The sequence below is a fragment of the Aotus nancymaae genome, unplaced genomic scaffold (assembly GCF_030222135.1).
Source record: "Aotus nancymaae isolate 86718 unplaced genomic scaffold, 86718_ANA_hifiasm-v0.15.2.pri h1tg000108l, whole genome shotgun sequence".
NCBI lineage: Eukaryota > Metazoa > Chordata > Mammalia > Primates > Aotidae > Aotus > Aotus nancymaae.
The window spans coordinates 27,636,273-27,652,528 of NW_026988523.1; the positions used below are offsets into that span (position 1 = coordinate 27,636,273).

General features: G+C 40.5%; 1 protein-coding gene across 1 annotated transcript in view; it reads left to right on the top strand.

Annotated features, from left to right (window-relative positions):
- Positions 1–16,256, top strand: part of CHD1L (chromodomain helicase DNA binding protein 1 like) — a 59,925-nt gene that overhangs the window by 29,109 nt on the left and 14,560 nt on the right. Inside the window, exons 13-19 of the mRNA XM_012471980.3 lie at positions 2,810–2,924; positions 3,538–3,691; positions 8,106–8,271; positions 12,514–12,662; positions 13,650–13,813; positions 14,633–14,838; positions 15,897–15,995. Of these exons, the coding sequence (XP_012327403.2) occupies positions 2,810–2,924; positions 3,538–3,691; positions 8,106–8,271; positions 12,514–12,662; positions 13,650–13,813; positions 14,633–14,838; positions 15,897–15,995 (1,053 nt within the window). The remainder of the gene's footprint in view (positions 1–2,809; positions 2,925–3,537; positions 3,692–8,105; positions 8,272–12,513; positions 12,663–13,649; positions 13,814–14,632; positions 14,839–15,896; positions 15,996–16,256) is intronic.

A 16,256-nucleotide genomic window follows, 5' to 3' on the forward strand; every position in this document is an offset into this window, starting at 1 on the left:
TACTCTTACATAATTTGAAGTCAGCTCTTGGAGATGAAATGATTCTCTAAGTCATTATGGTGTCTGGAAAAAAAAAAAAAAGCTGGTGCAGTGGCTTGTGCCTATAATCCCAGGACTTTGGGAGACCAAGGTGGGTGGATCACTGGAGGTCGGGAGTTCAAGACCAGCCTGGCCAACATGGTAAAACCCTATCTGTACTAAAAAAATATATAAAACTTAGCTGAGTATGATGGTGCATACCTGTAATCCTAACTACTAGGGAGGCTGAGACAGGAGAATTGCTTGAACCCAGGAGGCAGAGGTTGCAGTGAGCTGAGATTGCACCACTGCACTCCAGCCTGGGTGACAGAGTGAGACTCTGTCTCAAAAATAAAATAAATTATTCTCATGTCCTGGAGCAAACTGACCTTAGTTTTGAACTCATAGGATCCTAGTTTCATTACCTTATTTTTATAGACATAAATCTTGATGGAATACATGCAGGAACATGAAAGGGATATGTGTGCTCTATTAAAGACAGATTGATATTTTTCTGAAAAAAATAGAGTTCAGTCTTATGTAGAAACCGTTATAAATGCCTAGTACTATAAGGGTATATGAAAGAAGTGTTAGATATAATCTTTGATTATAAGGAGATTATTTCACCTGTGTTTGTTTTATCTCCCTAATAAAAATAACACAAGATTCATTTGGCCTTACTCTTCCAAGATCATAGACTGCATGTAGAATCTCAGCCATTTTCTCATGTGATCAGTTGTCTCAGGGTTAGTCTTAGGAGAAACTGAAAGAATAAGGCAGTGCGTCATCACTGTTGGGATACAATTTTATTTATGCTTTAAGGATTTCATCATCTTCATATTCAGAGAGCAGCATTGTGTTTGAAATGTCTAAAATTAGGAAAAAAGAGATCTCTGCTTTTCAGTTCATCTCCTTGGAGGACTCAGAGTAGATCTTCTGGGAACTGAAGCAGTCCCAGACATTAGCCTTTTCCAAACACTGACTGTTGTGTTTGCTGTAGTTTTACAGGGTTTTCATTTCTTGAACAGGTATCCTTCCAACTTTCAAATATTTCTGTGATTGAGTCGTATTGCCAGCAGATGGCAGTGATAGCTCATGAATATGTTTCAAATACGGCTGTAGCTTATTTATAAAAATCTCACCCCTCAGTGAAGAAGAGCTGCACTTAGACAGCATGAATTCAAGAAGATAATTTTATGGAACACATTTTGAAATGAAATAAGTGCCTGAACAGTATTACAGTAGAGTGGATGAAAGCCCAGGCTCTGGACCCAGACTGCAAAGGAATGAATCCTGGCTCTTTCACCTTCTAGCCTTGCAACTTCAGAGAAGTCCCTTACCTGCCCTTTCAACACCTGTAAAGTGGGGATAATCATAGCAATTACTCAACTTCCCAACAGAGTCGTTGCGAGGGCTAAAGGAGTTAATATATAGAGAGTGCTCAGAATAATGCCTGGCAAGTCGTAAGCACAGCGTAAGTGTAACTGTCATTATTATTAGGTATAATTTAGCATCGCTCAGTAATCATTCATGATTACCTCCTTGTTCCAACTTCAACTTGGTATGAAGACTTTAATTAGAATATTCCTGCCTGACTTGTCTGCAGATCAATTTATGGCAGGTAGTCCTTCTCAAAAGTTAGTCCCTAATTCAGGTTCATGGAACAAGCCCTTCGAGGCTTGCTGGTTTCAATAACAAACTCTAGCAACCCTGGCAAAAGAGAGTCGGCTTTTTACTTGTTTTCACATTAATCAAAGAGAAAGCTGTAGTTTACCTTCATGGTTTTCTTAATTAATTCCTGTAATCCAAGGTACCCCCTCAGCTCTCTTCCTGCAGCACCGAAGAAAGACCAGCAAGTTGTTCCATGGAGTTTTCTTGTCTTGCCTTTGGTTTTCTTACTTTCTCTTTGATTAATGTGGAAACAAGTACAAAAAAGATGCACTGGGGTTTTCTCTAATGAGAGGGAGGTGGTTTCCCACTCTGCTCAGGATTGTAATATCATCCCCTCTTCTCGTTAACTTTTTATCGGAGATCTTACTACCTAGTTGTAACTTGCAAGCGACATTCAGCGCTCTTCTCTTGACAGTGGCCACAGCAGATCTCATAGTTAGATCTGTTTTCTTTTTTCTTTTTCTTTTTTGAGACATTCTCGCTCTGTCGCCCAGTCTGGAGTGCAGTGGCGCGATCTCAACTCACTGCAACCTCTGCCTCCTCAGTTCAAGCGATTCTCCTGCCTCGGCGTCCCGAGTAGCTGGGACTACAGGCACCTGCTACCACGCCCAGCTAATTTTTGTATTTTTAGTAGAGATAGGGTTTCACCATGTTGGCCAGGATAGTCTCGATCTCTTGACTTTGTGATCCACTCGCCTCAGCCTCCCAAAGTGCTAGGATTACAGGCTTGAGCCACCCAGCCTAGGTCTGCTTTCTGAAAGAGCATGTATCCTTTTCCTGAAACTACTCGAATCAAAATCTAATCAAGGTTTTTAAGCAGAAGAGAAAAAGTGGCTCCATGGCACTAACTTTAAGTATTCACTTTTGCCACTTGCCCCTGCTCCACTCATTCTGTTCCATTCAGTAATAAAAATTTTCCCATCAGGCAATAAGAGGTCAGCTAGCACTTCTCACTGCTAGAACAAGGCTCTGGAGTTGGGGGTGCGGGTTCATTTGAAGGATGAAGCCAGTTTATTTGGTTGATTTCCATTTGTCGGTCTAACCGACGCAGGCCTTGTGTTTATTTTCTAGCTCCTTGTCTATGTGCTGCTGATTATGTTCCTTTTTGCATTGTTTTCAGGTGGAGTTGGCATGAACTTAACAGCAGCAGATACTGTGATTTTTGTTGACAGTGACTTCAATCCTCAGAATGACTTGCAAGCAGCTGCCAGGGCTCATCGAATTGGCCAAAACAAGTGAGTGGTTTGTTTTCTGCTTCCTTGGCTTGCCCAGCAGCAGTTCCAGGTCGTGAGGAAGGTGAAGAATATAGTCCTGGCGACAGTCCCACACTGGGAGCCGAGGGACCACCAGGTCTTAGCCCATCTGTGCTGTTGACTCCTAGGTTAGTATTGGAGGGGGGTCACATCAGTCCAGACTGCCTTTATTAGAAAGAGTAGAATCACACTGTGAAAGGATTAGAAAGAAACTTTAGAAGTTATTTAACTCATCCTTCATGAGTTAGGCTCTAACTTAGTTAAAAAATGGGGTTATGGAGCTAAGCTTAAAAAAAATAGATGTTACCCTTTGATCTGAGGATAATTTGATCTTCCAGAGGTTTTCCTTGGCCACAGATAAGGGATTCCAGTCATGGTTACCCCAATATTCTTTCCTCGACTCTGTTGGAATGGTTCAGAGAGAATTTGAGGCGAGTTCTAACAAGTACTCAGGTCCAAATGAAACAATCTCCCTTTCATTGTTTGCTTTTAGATGTATTTACCTTGCATACATCTCGCATTTACCTTGCATACAAGAGTCTGCCCAGTTTTGCAGACCCTTATAGGACACAACTCTTGTTTGACTTATGTCCAGGTCTGTTAAAGTTATTCGACTGATTGGCCGAGACACTGTGGAAGAAATCGTCTATAGGAAAGCAGCCTCCAAACTGCAGCTCACCAACATGATCATAGAAGGAGGCCATTTTACTCTGGGAGCCCAGAAACCCTCAGCCGATGCTGACCTCCAGGTACGATACATTGTTCTTCGCTTTGGAATATGCCAGTACCCTTTGTGGAGGACAGTGTAAATGAAAAGAACCAGCACTCATCAGCCACTCCCCGCAGGTACACGTTTATTCCCTGGCCTCCCTCATACCTGCCACAGTGCTGGCTGTGTGCAGGGTCTGTAGAAACTAAGGATTCAGATCCAAGCCTCATCACTTCTTGGCTCTTTGGATTTGAGCAGCTTTTTTAACCTCTTAGATCTACTCTTTTTGCATTTCTAAAAATAAAGATACCACTGGTTACCTCAGAGGGCTATTAAGAGAATTAGTTAAAATAAAGAACTCAGCATAGTCAATAACAATTAATTCTGTACTTCCTCGTTAATCCCAGACTCTTTGATCAGTGACTTACATTACTTCATACTCAGAAGAGGGTGAATGAGACCAGGAATTCAAAATCGTGCCATAGGAAAAATGGGTGAAAAAACTAGAGGTAATTTGCTTGAAGAAGGGAATACTGGATGGGAGACAGATGCTGGATTGGAAGATTTTAGAGCTCTCTTTTGGAAGAGCACTTAGAGTTATTCTGTAGCAGCCCTTGGGTTAAAATTAGAACTCGTAATATTTCCTGGATCCATTGTTTTTGCCCTAAGGATGAGGGGCTGGATGCAAAGAGACCGACTCCTAGGATACGAGAAAGATGCAGATATGAAGGGAGTAATCAATGTCTGTCAAGGGCAGTATCAGTGGGAGGGTCTGGTGTGAGAAGCATTGCAAAAGAAGGAAGGACGGGAGTTGGCTGCTATTTAGAGGTGGGTCTCAACAGCAGGGAGATAGAAAATTCAAAGACAGCTGTGAGGTTTTAAGCCTGTATGATGAGGAGAATAGAAAGGAAAATAGGTAGGTCAGAATTTTAGGAAGATAATTTAGGCTTTAGTCAGAGTATGCGGTAAAAATACAATATAAACATATTCTGTTGTTAGAGGCAGACTGAGAGACAAAAGGAAAGAATTTTATTTGCAAAAGTTTTCAAGAAAGACTAGGCTTTGAAAGGACTAGTCTATCAAAAAATACAAGTGTTTAAGAGGGAAAAAAATTACTCAATAATACAAGCAGAGTTACCAAGTTTGTAATTAGTCTGAGCATGGGTTAGAAAGCAGCACTTTTTTCACATGGTTACCATATATGCAAAGGCCAGTGCATATCTTTACCTATCAGCATTGCAAAAGCAGGGATCATGTTTTTGTTAGGGAGTCAGTAATCGCAGGGAAGGTTCAAGGTTTCATTAATTTGGGGACTAGAACTAGAAAGAGTAACCCTGGGTGTTATTTATTTGTTTGTTCTTTGTTTATCTTAGGGGGTAGGTGTGGCTTTTTTCTTTTTCTGTCTTTCCTTTTGTTGCTGATTCTACGTCACATGCATGCTTAATTAACTATAATGGTGGTAGGGCAGGCTGTACATTTTAATTTCACACTGTCTAAGAGAAATTACAAACGTGAGAAAAAAGCTTGAGAGCGAGGTAGAAGTACACGGTAGATACTTGTATTTTTTTTAATTTTTATTTAATTTTATTTTTTAGTATACTTTAAGTTCTGGGGTACATGTGCAGAACGTGCAGGATTGTTACATAGATATGCATGTGCTATGGTGATTTGCTATATCTGATACCCTGTCATCTACATTAGGTATATCTCTTCATGCTGTCCCTCCCCTAGCCCCCTACCCCTTGACAGGCCCCTGTGTGTGATGTTCCCCTCCCTGTGTCCATGTGTCCTCATTGTTCAACTCCCACTTATGAGTGAGAACATGTGATGTTTGGTTTTCTGTTCTTGTGTTAGTTTGCTGAGAATGATGGTTTCCAGCTTCATCCATGTCCCTGCAAAGGATATAAACTCATTCTTTTTTATGCCTGCATGGTATTCCATAGTGTATATGTGCCACATTTTCTTTATCCAGTCTATCATTGATGGGCATTTGGGTTGGTTCCAAGCTTGCTATTGTGAGCAGTGCCACAATAAACATATGTATGCATGTATTTATTGTCTGTGTCTTTATAATAGAATGTGTCTTTATAGTAGAATGATTTGTAATCCTTTGGGTATATACCCAGTAATGGGATTGCTGGATCAAATGGTATTTCTGGTTTTAGATTGAGGAATTGCCACACTGTCTTCCTGTACACTGTAGATACTCTTAAATGCAGTTTTCCGCAGAACAATTTTCCATAGAACCTTGAGAGAAGCTCACTGCTAGGCATGGTGAAGGGGTAAACGACAGAGCCTCAGAAGGCTTGCATTCTCTTTAGAGGAGGAAGGATGTCATGAGTTGTTTGCAATCTCCCAGTGGAGGGAGCTCCAGGGTTCCAGTGAGAGGTATGTTGTGATGTGGGCTGCTGGACACATCATTGGGAAAGGTGGAGACACACCTCCACCCCATGGGGCCACATACCAGTAGGAACACAGGCTGCTGGCTGAGAGCAACTCTGTTGGACTTCTCGTGCAGCTCATGGTTATCAGAAAGTTACTTTCTGACTCAAATGTCTGATTCATCTCTTCCCCATCCAGACGCTATGAGTTATTTGTGGTTGCCAAAAACAAAGGTGATAACCCAATGCCCTTGTCTCAAAAGAAAGCAGGCGATTTCTTTTTAATACCAAAAAACCAGAAGTAAAAGATGTGGTTCTGATTTGGTAAATCTAAGCAGTAGGTATGGAGTTCTGAAGTCCTAAAAGAAGGAAGCATGTTTATTATCCTGCAGGGAGGACAGAGTAGAAAGAGAGGCAGGGAGATGCAGGCGTAGTGAACACTTATTAAATACTGTGCGCTGAGTGTTGTCTGAGGTGCTCTTTTCCAGTTGTTTCAGTAAATCAGAATGACAGCAGGATGAGATAGACACTGTCTTTATCCCCATCTTAAGTAATTTGCCCAAGGTTATTCAGATTTCAGATTCCAAATTAAGCAGTCTAACTTCCGAGCACATGCCCTTAATTACTGTAATATACAGCGTCTCATAAAAACACATATAATTTCCTTAATGACTAGGACACATTGCAAGTGAGCAATAACAAGGGAGAGCCAGGAGACAAGCATAAGTACAAGGGGGTTGGAGAGAGGGTCCCAGTATAGACAAATTCTTATCACAAATACTTGGTTTTCTACTATTTTTAGTACCAGCTGCCCAAGCCAGTCATCCTGGTTATGTAAAGGGAGAGTAAATATAAATATATCTAGGTGCATTCATGCTTAAGTGAGCTGTCTTTTTTTCAAGCTATTACAGAATACCTTAAGATTTCCAAGTTACTCACAAAATAGATGATCTAGAGATAATTAACCCAGTCTAAAAGGGCAGGTTTTAATCCACCTTGGGTCAGGATCTCAGAGTTAGTACTTAGGAGGTGTAAAGTTGGAATTAGTAAGTGAAAGCCAGGAAAAATTATCTCTGCTTTCTGTGTGGTTCCTATGGCCATAGGGAATGGGCTGATGGTACTCCAGAGAGGGATGAGGGAAGAGAAGCAGGATAGTGCAATGCCAGAGGAACATCCAGGAAAGTTCAAACTGAGAAAAGGCCTTGGGTCTGGTGGTCAGAAGTTGTTACTGGTGTTTGCCAAAGTGGTTTCTATAGAAACCAAATTTCTATGGAAATTGTTAGGAGAATAAATTACCAAAGAAAAGGAGTCAGTTTATAGTAGAGGTGAAGTACCCAGTGTAGCCTTCTCTTTCTAAGGAGTCTGTTAGTGGGGAGGTTGGGAAGTAGCTAACGGTCTCTGACGACTACTGGGAATATGCTTATGAAAAAGAGTCAGCCAGGTGCAGTGGCTCATGTCTGTACTCCCAGCACTTTGGGAGGTTGAAGTGGGCAGATCATGAGGTTAGGAGTTCGAGACCAGCCTGACTAACATGGTGAAACCCGTCTCTACTAAAAATATTAAAAAACTAGCCGGGCGTGGTGGAGCGCACCTGTAATCCCAGCTACTCAGGAGACTGAGGCAGGAGAATCACTTGAACCCAGGAGGCAGAGGTTGCAGTGAGCCAAGATCATGCCACTGCACTGCAGCCTGGGTGATAGAGCGAGATTGAGATTCTGTCTTAAAAAAAAAAAAAAAGAGAGAGAGAAAGAAAAAGTCATTGAGAGGTGCTATAGGAAATGCAGGAAATTATTGTTATTCTTCAAAAACATTGGAGACTTATACATTTTTTTGTTTTTATGGAGAATTGTCAAAGTCAGTGCCTCTAATAATCATTTATCACCTCTCTGCTTACCCATCATCCAACTATTAAATGGCCAGGGCTGTTACCATTTGTGATGGAGAGAGCAGAAAGACTGCCTATTCATCAGAGTAGGACTGTGCTTGGCGTCGTTATCCACTTAGCCAATCATTGATATCTTAAAGTTCATTTTCATGAGAACTGACTAGACTTTTTTGTTTTCTCTACCCAAGTTGAGTGAGATACTCAAATTCGGTTTGGATAAACTGCTGGCCTCTGAGGGGAGCACCGTGGATGAAATAGACCTGGAGTCCATCCTGGGAGAAACAAAAGATGGCCAGTGGACTTCTGATGCCTTGCCTGCAGCAGAGGGAGGGAGCAGAGAACAAGAGGAAGGAAGTAAGTTGGAGGTTAGAGCAGAGCAAATGGCACAAGCACCCCAAGCTAGAGCTCATGTCCCCATGGAAAGCTCTGGATGCTGCTCTCTGGGACATCTTTTTTCTACCCAACCCTGTTGTCTTCTTGGGCACACTGTTTAAGACTTGCTTGTACAAGAACTTTTCCCCAGACTAACTGCAGTTTTGTGTGGCTCTTCCCTTGTAGCTGAACTGTGAACCAAAATCGTAGTATTAGTGTTTGTGACATTATCACTCTTAAGGCTTTGCATTTGTACCTATTCTCCCTTAGTTGCAAGTATCTTCTCCTTTGTTTATTAGTAAAGTCTGCTGTCCTTGGTATGATGCTTTACACATAGTGATTCCTCTTCTAAATGGTAGAGTTATTTGTGTTTTAAATTGCAGCTAACATTGAGCGCTTACTTTGTGTTCATCAACAGAGCAGACTTTGTCATGTGCTTTTTTCTGTTTAACTTTCATAATACACCATGAGCTGTAGGAGATGATTTTGTCTTTCTCTTAATTTTCTTTCCTGAATTTGGTCAACATTTGTCATTTTGTTCTTTTCTATTCTGAGTATTTTAATTTCTGACTTGAAGTCCTTTCTCACATGGTAGCTTTGTAAAGGTATTCCCTGGCATCTCAAAGTTCTTTTGAAATGACTTTTTTTTCTGTACCAGCTGCATCAGAGATTCAGTATGGACTGGGGTGAGAGGTTTGGGAGTCTTAGGCTTAATTCACCAGTACTTTCTTTCAATAATAGAGAACGGTGCTCTTTCTTTACTAGTTGGTAGCTCCCTTTTATGTTGAGTAGTAGCAGCATGATTTCTGGTTTCGCAGTTCTCTTTTGTTTCTCTAGGACTGTGAGTTTCCATCACTTGCTTTCTCTTTCTCTTTGCCACAAACTTGTCAAAGGATGTCTCCCACTTCTAAGTTGTCTCTGTCTCCCTGCCAGAAGCAGTGCCTTTCCAAATTCCTGGCTGCGTGTATTTTCATGCCTTCCCTTCCTTTCAGCTCCTTAGTAGCCACTGCTCTGATCCACCAGGTCTCAGACCTATACTCATTATCTTCCCACTTGGAATGTGACCCTCTTTTGGGGGTAAATTTTATCTGTCTGACCTTCTGGACCCCCCTCCCTGCCCGCCCTCTCCTCTGCATAGTCTCTGCCTGACTGTCTACTCTAGTGTAGGCTTTGGAGCTGCCTCGGCTGGTTTTGGGGGTTTATTTCTCTAGTTACCGACCGTAAGTTGAAGTGTGTAGTATGTTCTGACTTCTGATGTAGTAGGCGTGGATTGGGGTGGTTTTGTTGTCCTTTTTGGTCTGTATAGTTTTTGTGGGATAGGCGGAAAAGCTGGAATTTGGGCAGCTGGCATTGTTTTACAGGAAACTGCTCTTTGACTTTTCTTAGATTTTATCTTTAAAATTCTTGATGAAAATATTCTGTTTATGTTCTTCAAGAACTCTTTCTTGTTCTCTGCTTATTGTTTTCATTGTACCCTGTTCTCATTTCAAGGACATATTGTCTTCTCTGGAGACATTTATTATAGCTTTTTAATATGTATTTTAGGGAGGATGTTATCTTTTTAAAAAGTATTTTTCTTCCCACTGCATTGACTTTTACTTATCTTTCTTCCTCTTTTAAAAAAACCAAAACTATATTTATTTATTTATAGAAATTGGCAGATAAAATTGTATTTATCATGTACAACGTGATTCCTTAAAGCCCGTATACCATGTGGAATCGTTAAATCTAGCTAATGAACATACTTCATATGGTTATCATATTTGTGGTGGTTATGAACATCACTTCCTATGGTTACATTTGTGGTGAGAACACTTAACATCCACCCTCTTAGTATTTCTAAGGAATACAATATATCATCATTAGCTATAGTCACTATGGTACCTCTTTTTCTAAAAAAAAAAAAAAAATTGTTTGGGGATCTCTTGTTCTCGTTGATAGTTTCCCTGACCATCTGGTATCCCCTGGCTGTCTGATGACATGTGCTGATGAAGTGCCACAAAGCTGATGGCAGCTCCAGCATGAGCAGGTCCATGGGCCCCGGGGCCTTATTCCTGGTTGATGAGTCAGCTTTTACATGGAGGGCACCTTCCCTGATATCCACGTTTGAAGTCTTCACTGGGCAACCCATTTTCTCCAAAGACCAATCTTCTAGTATTTTCCCTGGGAGAGTGAGGATGGAGTTCACCTGGTTGCTCAGACTGAAAAGGCAGGGTGAGTCAAGGGCTCACGGCACTCCTGCTTTATGGGGTGCAGATCTTCTCTCAGTTCTGCCCCTTGCAGTATGCTGAACTTGTAAGTCCTAAGCTCTTGGGGGATTGAGAGGGTCTCGACTCATAATGAGACCATGACTAGGCACCTATGTTTGTTTCTATGGCTCTTCTTAATCTGTTATTATTCCTCCAGCCACTTTTCATTTTCCAAAAGGTTACTGAACTTTTTCATCCACCATTGCCTCGTATATCTTTTTTAAAATCCCTTTAACTGTCACTTGGTGGTTTCAGGTGAGAGAAGAAATAGATGCATGTAATCATATTTTTAAGTTATAATTGATTATATTAAATAGCAACGCTTACACCCGTTTCTGTACTTATCTAGATAATTTCAGCCTATTTTGCTAACGTTTACTAGAACAAAATAAAGTCGCACTCTTTTCCAGAAAGATAATTATATTTCTCAGTCAATCCAACTGCCTAAAATAATTTTACTTTTTTAGACAGTCCAACTGCCAGAAAAATTCCCCAGTTGTATTAAACTTGGGGATTTTCTCTTTGATGAATAGGTATAGGTTCGCTCTGTGGTAAATGATTATCCTGGTGGGATAGAGATACAGGTCCAGGCCTGTTGTGGTGGCAGAGTGAAGATAGGGAGCATGATTACAAAGAATATAAATGGATAGGAAAGACTGGTAATTCACATGGCCCCCATCAGAATTAGATAAAAAACAGGGTCGCTTTATCTTGAATGCCAGGATTTTTTAAAAAAGCATGTTTGGAAGTTGAGAATCACATGCAGTATGAAGCTACATATGTTGATCATATTTGACACTTCTCAGCTCTGTTTTTCTTCTACTTGTTGATAGAGTGCTTCATTGAAAGCCCCCTGCTGATTTAATTAGCAATGCCAATTACAACTACAGCTGGTTAGATTTGGGTACAAGTGTGAAGCAATTGATCTCTTGAGAATGAAAATGTTTTGCTTTCATACTCTCTAGGGAAAACATACTTAGCAGATTTCACAAATGTTGTGAAAATACATTATTTGGTAACTTGTGCTACTAAATATGCTTCCCTGTTGAATCATCATCTTACCTATCTGTGGTTGCTAGTCTGGGCTGGTCCTGACTTTTCTTAATCACTTTATTCATAATCTTGGCAGATCACTCAGCCTCTTTGAGCCTTTGTGTTCTCATCTGTAGAATGGTCCTATTAGTGTCTACTCTACTGTTTTACACAGTTGGAAAAATCGGACACGATAATAGTTGTGGAAGTGATCTGATAGCACGCAGTGCTATTCAAAATTACACTATTATCTTCATTGCTATTGTTATTACAATAATTATTATTTGCTAGCATGTTCTCTCTCCACCCTTCTAGACACCGTTACATACTGAAAAGAGCACACTGGACTTAGAATCGGAAAATCCTGCCTCTTCATTTATTACCAGTGAGAATTAGAGAGTCCCTTAATTTCTGCCCAACCCTCAGTTTCCCCTTTCAAAAGTAGGATTAGTTATATACCAGGATTGTGGTGAGGATCATGAAGATGCTTGATGAGATCTGTAAGGAATATTGTAAATCCAAGGGATTATTTTTATGATTCTTAGATTTGCCAAGTTGAATATTAAAAGTCTGTTTGGAATAAAAAGTATAGATTTTATTAGGTGATCTTAATGTCACCGAGATTTGTGCTGAGGAATAGTTGGAAATGAATGAATGAATGAGGAATAAATGGAGGAATCCATCAGAGATTCATAAACCATCTAGAGATAAACCAAAAGGATTTAAGCCATGCTGTCCCCTTGGAAAAGTAAACACATGGGATCCTTATGTAGAACCCACTTACTTCAGTGTCAGTGGGATGAGAAATGAAATACCTTCATCTAGTCTTAGCTCATTTAGAATATAGGCTGTTTTCTTACCCACTCTAGTTATTGCTTTGAATAGCATTAATCTGTTTTTCCTTGGTATCTGACATTTCTCTCTTTGTGTTTTATGTTGTTAGAAAATCATATGTACTTATTTGAAGGGAAAGATTATTCTAAAGAGCCCAGTAAGGAAGACAGAAAATCATTTGAACAACTGGTAAACCTTCAGAAAACCCTTTTGGAGAAAACCACTCAAGAGGGCCGATCACTCCGAAATAAAGGCAGCGTAAGAACCGTTAATTTATTTAAAAGATGTTCTTCCAAACTCTCGTTCTAAGAAAACAAAACAAAACAAAAATGATGCTGGCATCATTTTGTTCTCTTAGGATAAGAGAACAAATGAATGAATGAATGAATGAATGAGGAATACTTTTCCAAGGGGACAGCATGGCTTAAATCCTTTTAGTTCATCTCTGGATGGTTTATGAATCTCTGATGGATTCCTCCATTTATTCCTCATTCATTCATTCATTCATTCATTTGTTCTTGTCAAGAAATAAATGTGTGTTTGTTGAAATGTTAATATAATTAACCATACCCTAGTATAAAAACTATGGTAAAAAGTCAGCATAGAAAAACATTAAGAAGGAGAGAATATATTGTACGATTTAGTGCAGGTGAAAGCAGCCTTGTCCATCCAAATCACCCCTAAAAGCATCCCTATATTATACCAAAATACCATATCCTGCTGTTGGTAATTATGACCCTATGGCGGTAAGAGAAGATATCAATCATAAATGATATATTTAATGTTCACAGTGTTTGGCAGTTAATAAGTGCTCATTAAATGCTAGCTATTACTAAGATAATCATGATATTGAAATATAGTCTTAACAAAACTATATAATACATTGCAGAAAGAGTTCCATTAAAAATGGCTAAAGTGGCATCCTTCAGGGTATGCTTTCAGTTGAGGAAAAAAGTTACTTTTCTGAAGTACCTTATTCCTAATGAAATGAATCTAAATGACTGTTTCTACAATGTCAGTGCTGGCTGAGTTAAGAGCAGGGTATCCTCGTCACTGCCTGTGAAGTGTGTGATATGAACTGTGCCTTCAAGTGCTTTGCCTTCAGTTCCCACCGTGCAGGGCGGGTGGACATGCAGTGTTCTGTGAAATATTAAGCATGTTGCTTCTGTACAGTGTGCTGTAGGGATAATGAAACTTAGGGAGGAGCATTCTTGACCCTGGTGATGGATCTTGTTCCTCCTCTAGGTTCTCATCCCAGGCCTTGTGGAGGGATCTACCAAAAGGAAGCGGGTTCTGAGCCCAGAAGAGCTGGAGGACAGACAGAAGAAAAGACAAGAAGCAGCTGCCAAGAGAAGGAGACTCATAGAGGAGAAGAAGAAGCAAAAGGAAGATGCTCAACATAAGAAAAAGTATGTGTGCGTTAACCAAGCTGGGGACCACTGTTGGTAAAGGAGTCCCTAATGTAGTGAGACCACAGTTGAACATCACTTTGAAAATACAGAAGATTTATTTTAAGCTTGTTCCTATTGGTAACAGGATACTTTTTTAATGCTTACTGTATGTAGGTGAAAAGTCCCAAGTGTCTAAGGCAGGGAAAATAGATTCCATTGAAACCAGAATCTTTTTTTATTTTTTTGAGATGGATTCTTGCTCTGTCACCCAGGCTGGAGTACAGTGGGTACGGTCACTGCTCACTACAGCCTCAACCTCCCGTGCTCCAGTGATCTACCCACCATAACCTCCCTAGTAGTCAGGACCACAGGTGTGTGCCATCATGGGTGGCTAATTTTTTTATTATTTGTAGAGACACTCTTCGTTGTGTTGCCCAGGCTTGCCTCAAGCTCCTGAACCCAAGCTATCTTTCTGCCTTGACGTCCAAAGTGCTGGGATTACAGGCATGAGCTACTGTGCCTGGCTGAAACCAGAAAATTTTAAGATTTTATTGTAGCTATGTGACATAGAGTAGTTTACTTGAACAATCTCTTTTAGTGATATTCTTAAAAACAGGAACATTCAGTGAGTGCTCATTATTGGATTGTAGTCAGGAAGCAGTTGGCCTAGTCAGTAAGTCTTGTTTATTTACAAAAAAGCAGAAAACTTCAATCAGGATAAGTTTCTAATAGCATTTCTACTTGGCAGATATTGTTTGTGAACAGCAGTATGAAATATGCTCCAAGGGAGATTGTGTTTGTCTGGGTTAATTTCCTTTTCTCTCTGGCCTGCTAAAGGATGGCCTGGTGGGAATCCAACAACTACCAGTCCTTCTGCCTGCCCTCTGAGGAGAGCGAGCCAGAGGACCTTGAGAATGGGGAAGATGAGAGTTCTGCTGAGCTGGATTACCAAGACCCAGACGCTACCTCCCTCATGTACGTTAGTGGTGATGTCACCCACCCTCAGGCTGGGGTCGAGGATGCTCTCATCGTGCACTGCGTAGGTACGAGACATGGTATGGTTGGGGATGGGGGCCTCAATCCTTATGGTGCCAAGCACTGGGGTGGGCGGGGCAGAACCCTGACCCAGGGGTGATGGTCCCAGTGTAGTATTGTGTGGTCAAAAAAGTGTGAATTTTAGAGTCAGGAGACATTCCAGAATCATTTCACTCTTGGCTCTCTCATTTACCTGGTTTAGTTATCTAATCTCTCAACTTTAACACAAGGTTTTTAGGAGGGTGGCATGAAGCGACATTGATAAGACAGATTCTTTGAGAAAAAATAAAATGTCAAGCTTGTTCCCTTGCTTGACCTTTGTACTTTTTACTTCATCTGCCTAAAACCCTCTTCCCAAATAACCACATCAAGTGTCATTGAAATGTCTGTTTCTCAGAGAGGTCTTCTGTGATCACCTCATATAAAACAGGCTCCATCCTCCCTCCCTCTGTTATTCCCTGTCCCTTCTCCCATATTTTCCTTTATCACACCTGTCCCACCTCACATATTACCTACGTATTTGTTTATTTGACTGTTGAATTAAAAGTATGCTTCATGGAAGCGGGGGTTTTTTTTTTGTTGTTGACTCTGGTGTCTAGAACAATGCCTGACACATAATACATGCTAAAAAACATTTGTAGTATGAATAAATGACTGTAAATACTAAGATACTAAGCAGCTTTGTTAATACCAGCTTGAATAAGTCATTTAACCTTTCCTTTTCCCTGCCTGTGTGCTGTTGCATAACCAGTGCTTCTCCTCACTCTGCAATATTCCATCTATTCTCCATCCTTCCACAGTCATCTCCCAGGAATCACAGATGCACCACAGAGATTTTGCTCATTCAGAACACTAATTTTTGAGATGCTTTCCTGTTATGATGGCCTAGGGATATCTTCCAGAAAACATAAACATATTTGGGAAGTCCAACCTCTGATCTTCCTAGGAGATCAGATATTTTGTTTTTTTTCCCTTTGAAAAAAATCATTCTTCCACAAGCCCTTTTGTGTGCCTTTGTTTTTCTAAATTATGGGCTGGACTGAAAATTTTCTGTTTCTTCAATCAGATGATTCTGGCCGCTGGGGCAGAGGTGGTTTATTTACAGCTCTGGAAAAACGATCCACTGAGCCAAGAAAAATATATGAGCTGGCTGGGAAAATGAAAGGTAAGAAGCAAAGCAGAAGGAAGGGTTAAGGATGGAATAAGAGAGGAGAGGACACTTAGTATCATGAGGGTTACACAGCACTAGAAAGAAATCAGAATAACTGGTTGGGAACTGAATTCTGTTGTAAATTAGCTACTTGTTCTGTGACTTCAAGGCATTCCCTTACCTTTTCTGTGCCTGTTTCCTCATCTGTGATTTGTGAATAATACTTGTTCTACCTACTTCATGGAACTGAAGTGAGCATAATGAATGTGTGTATTC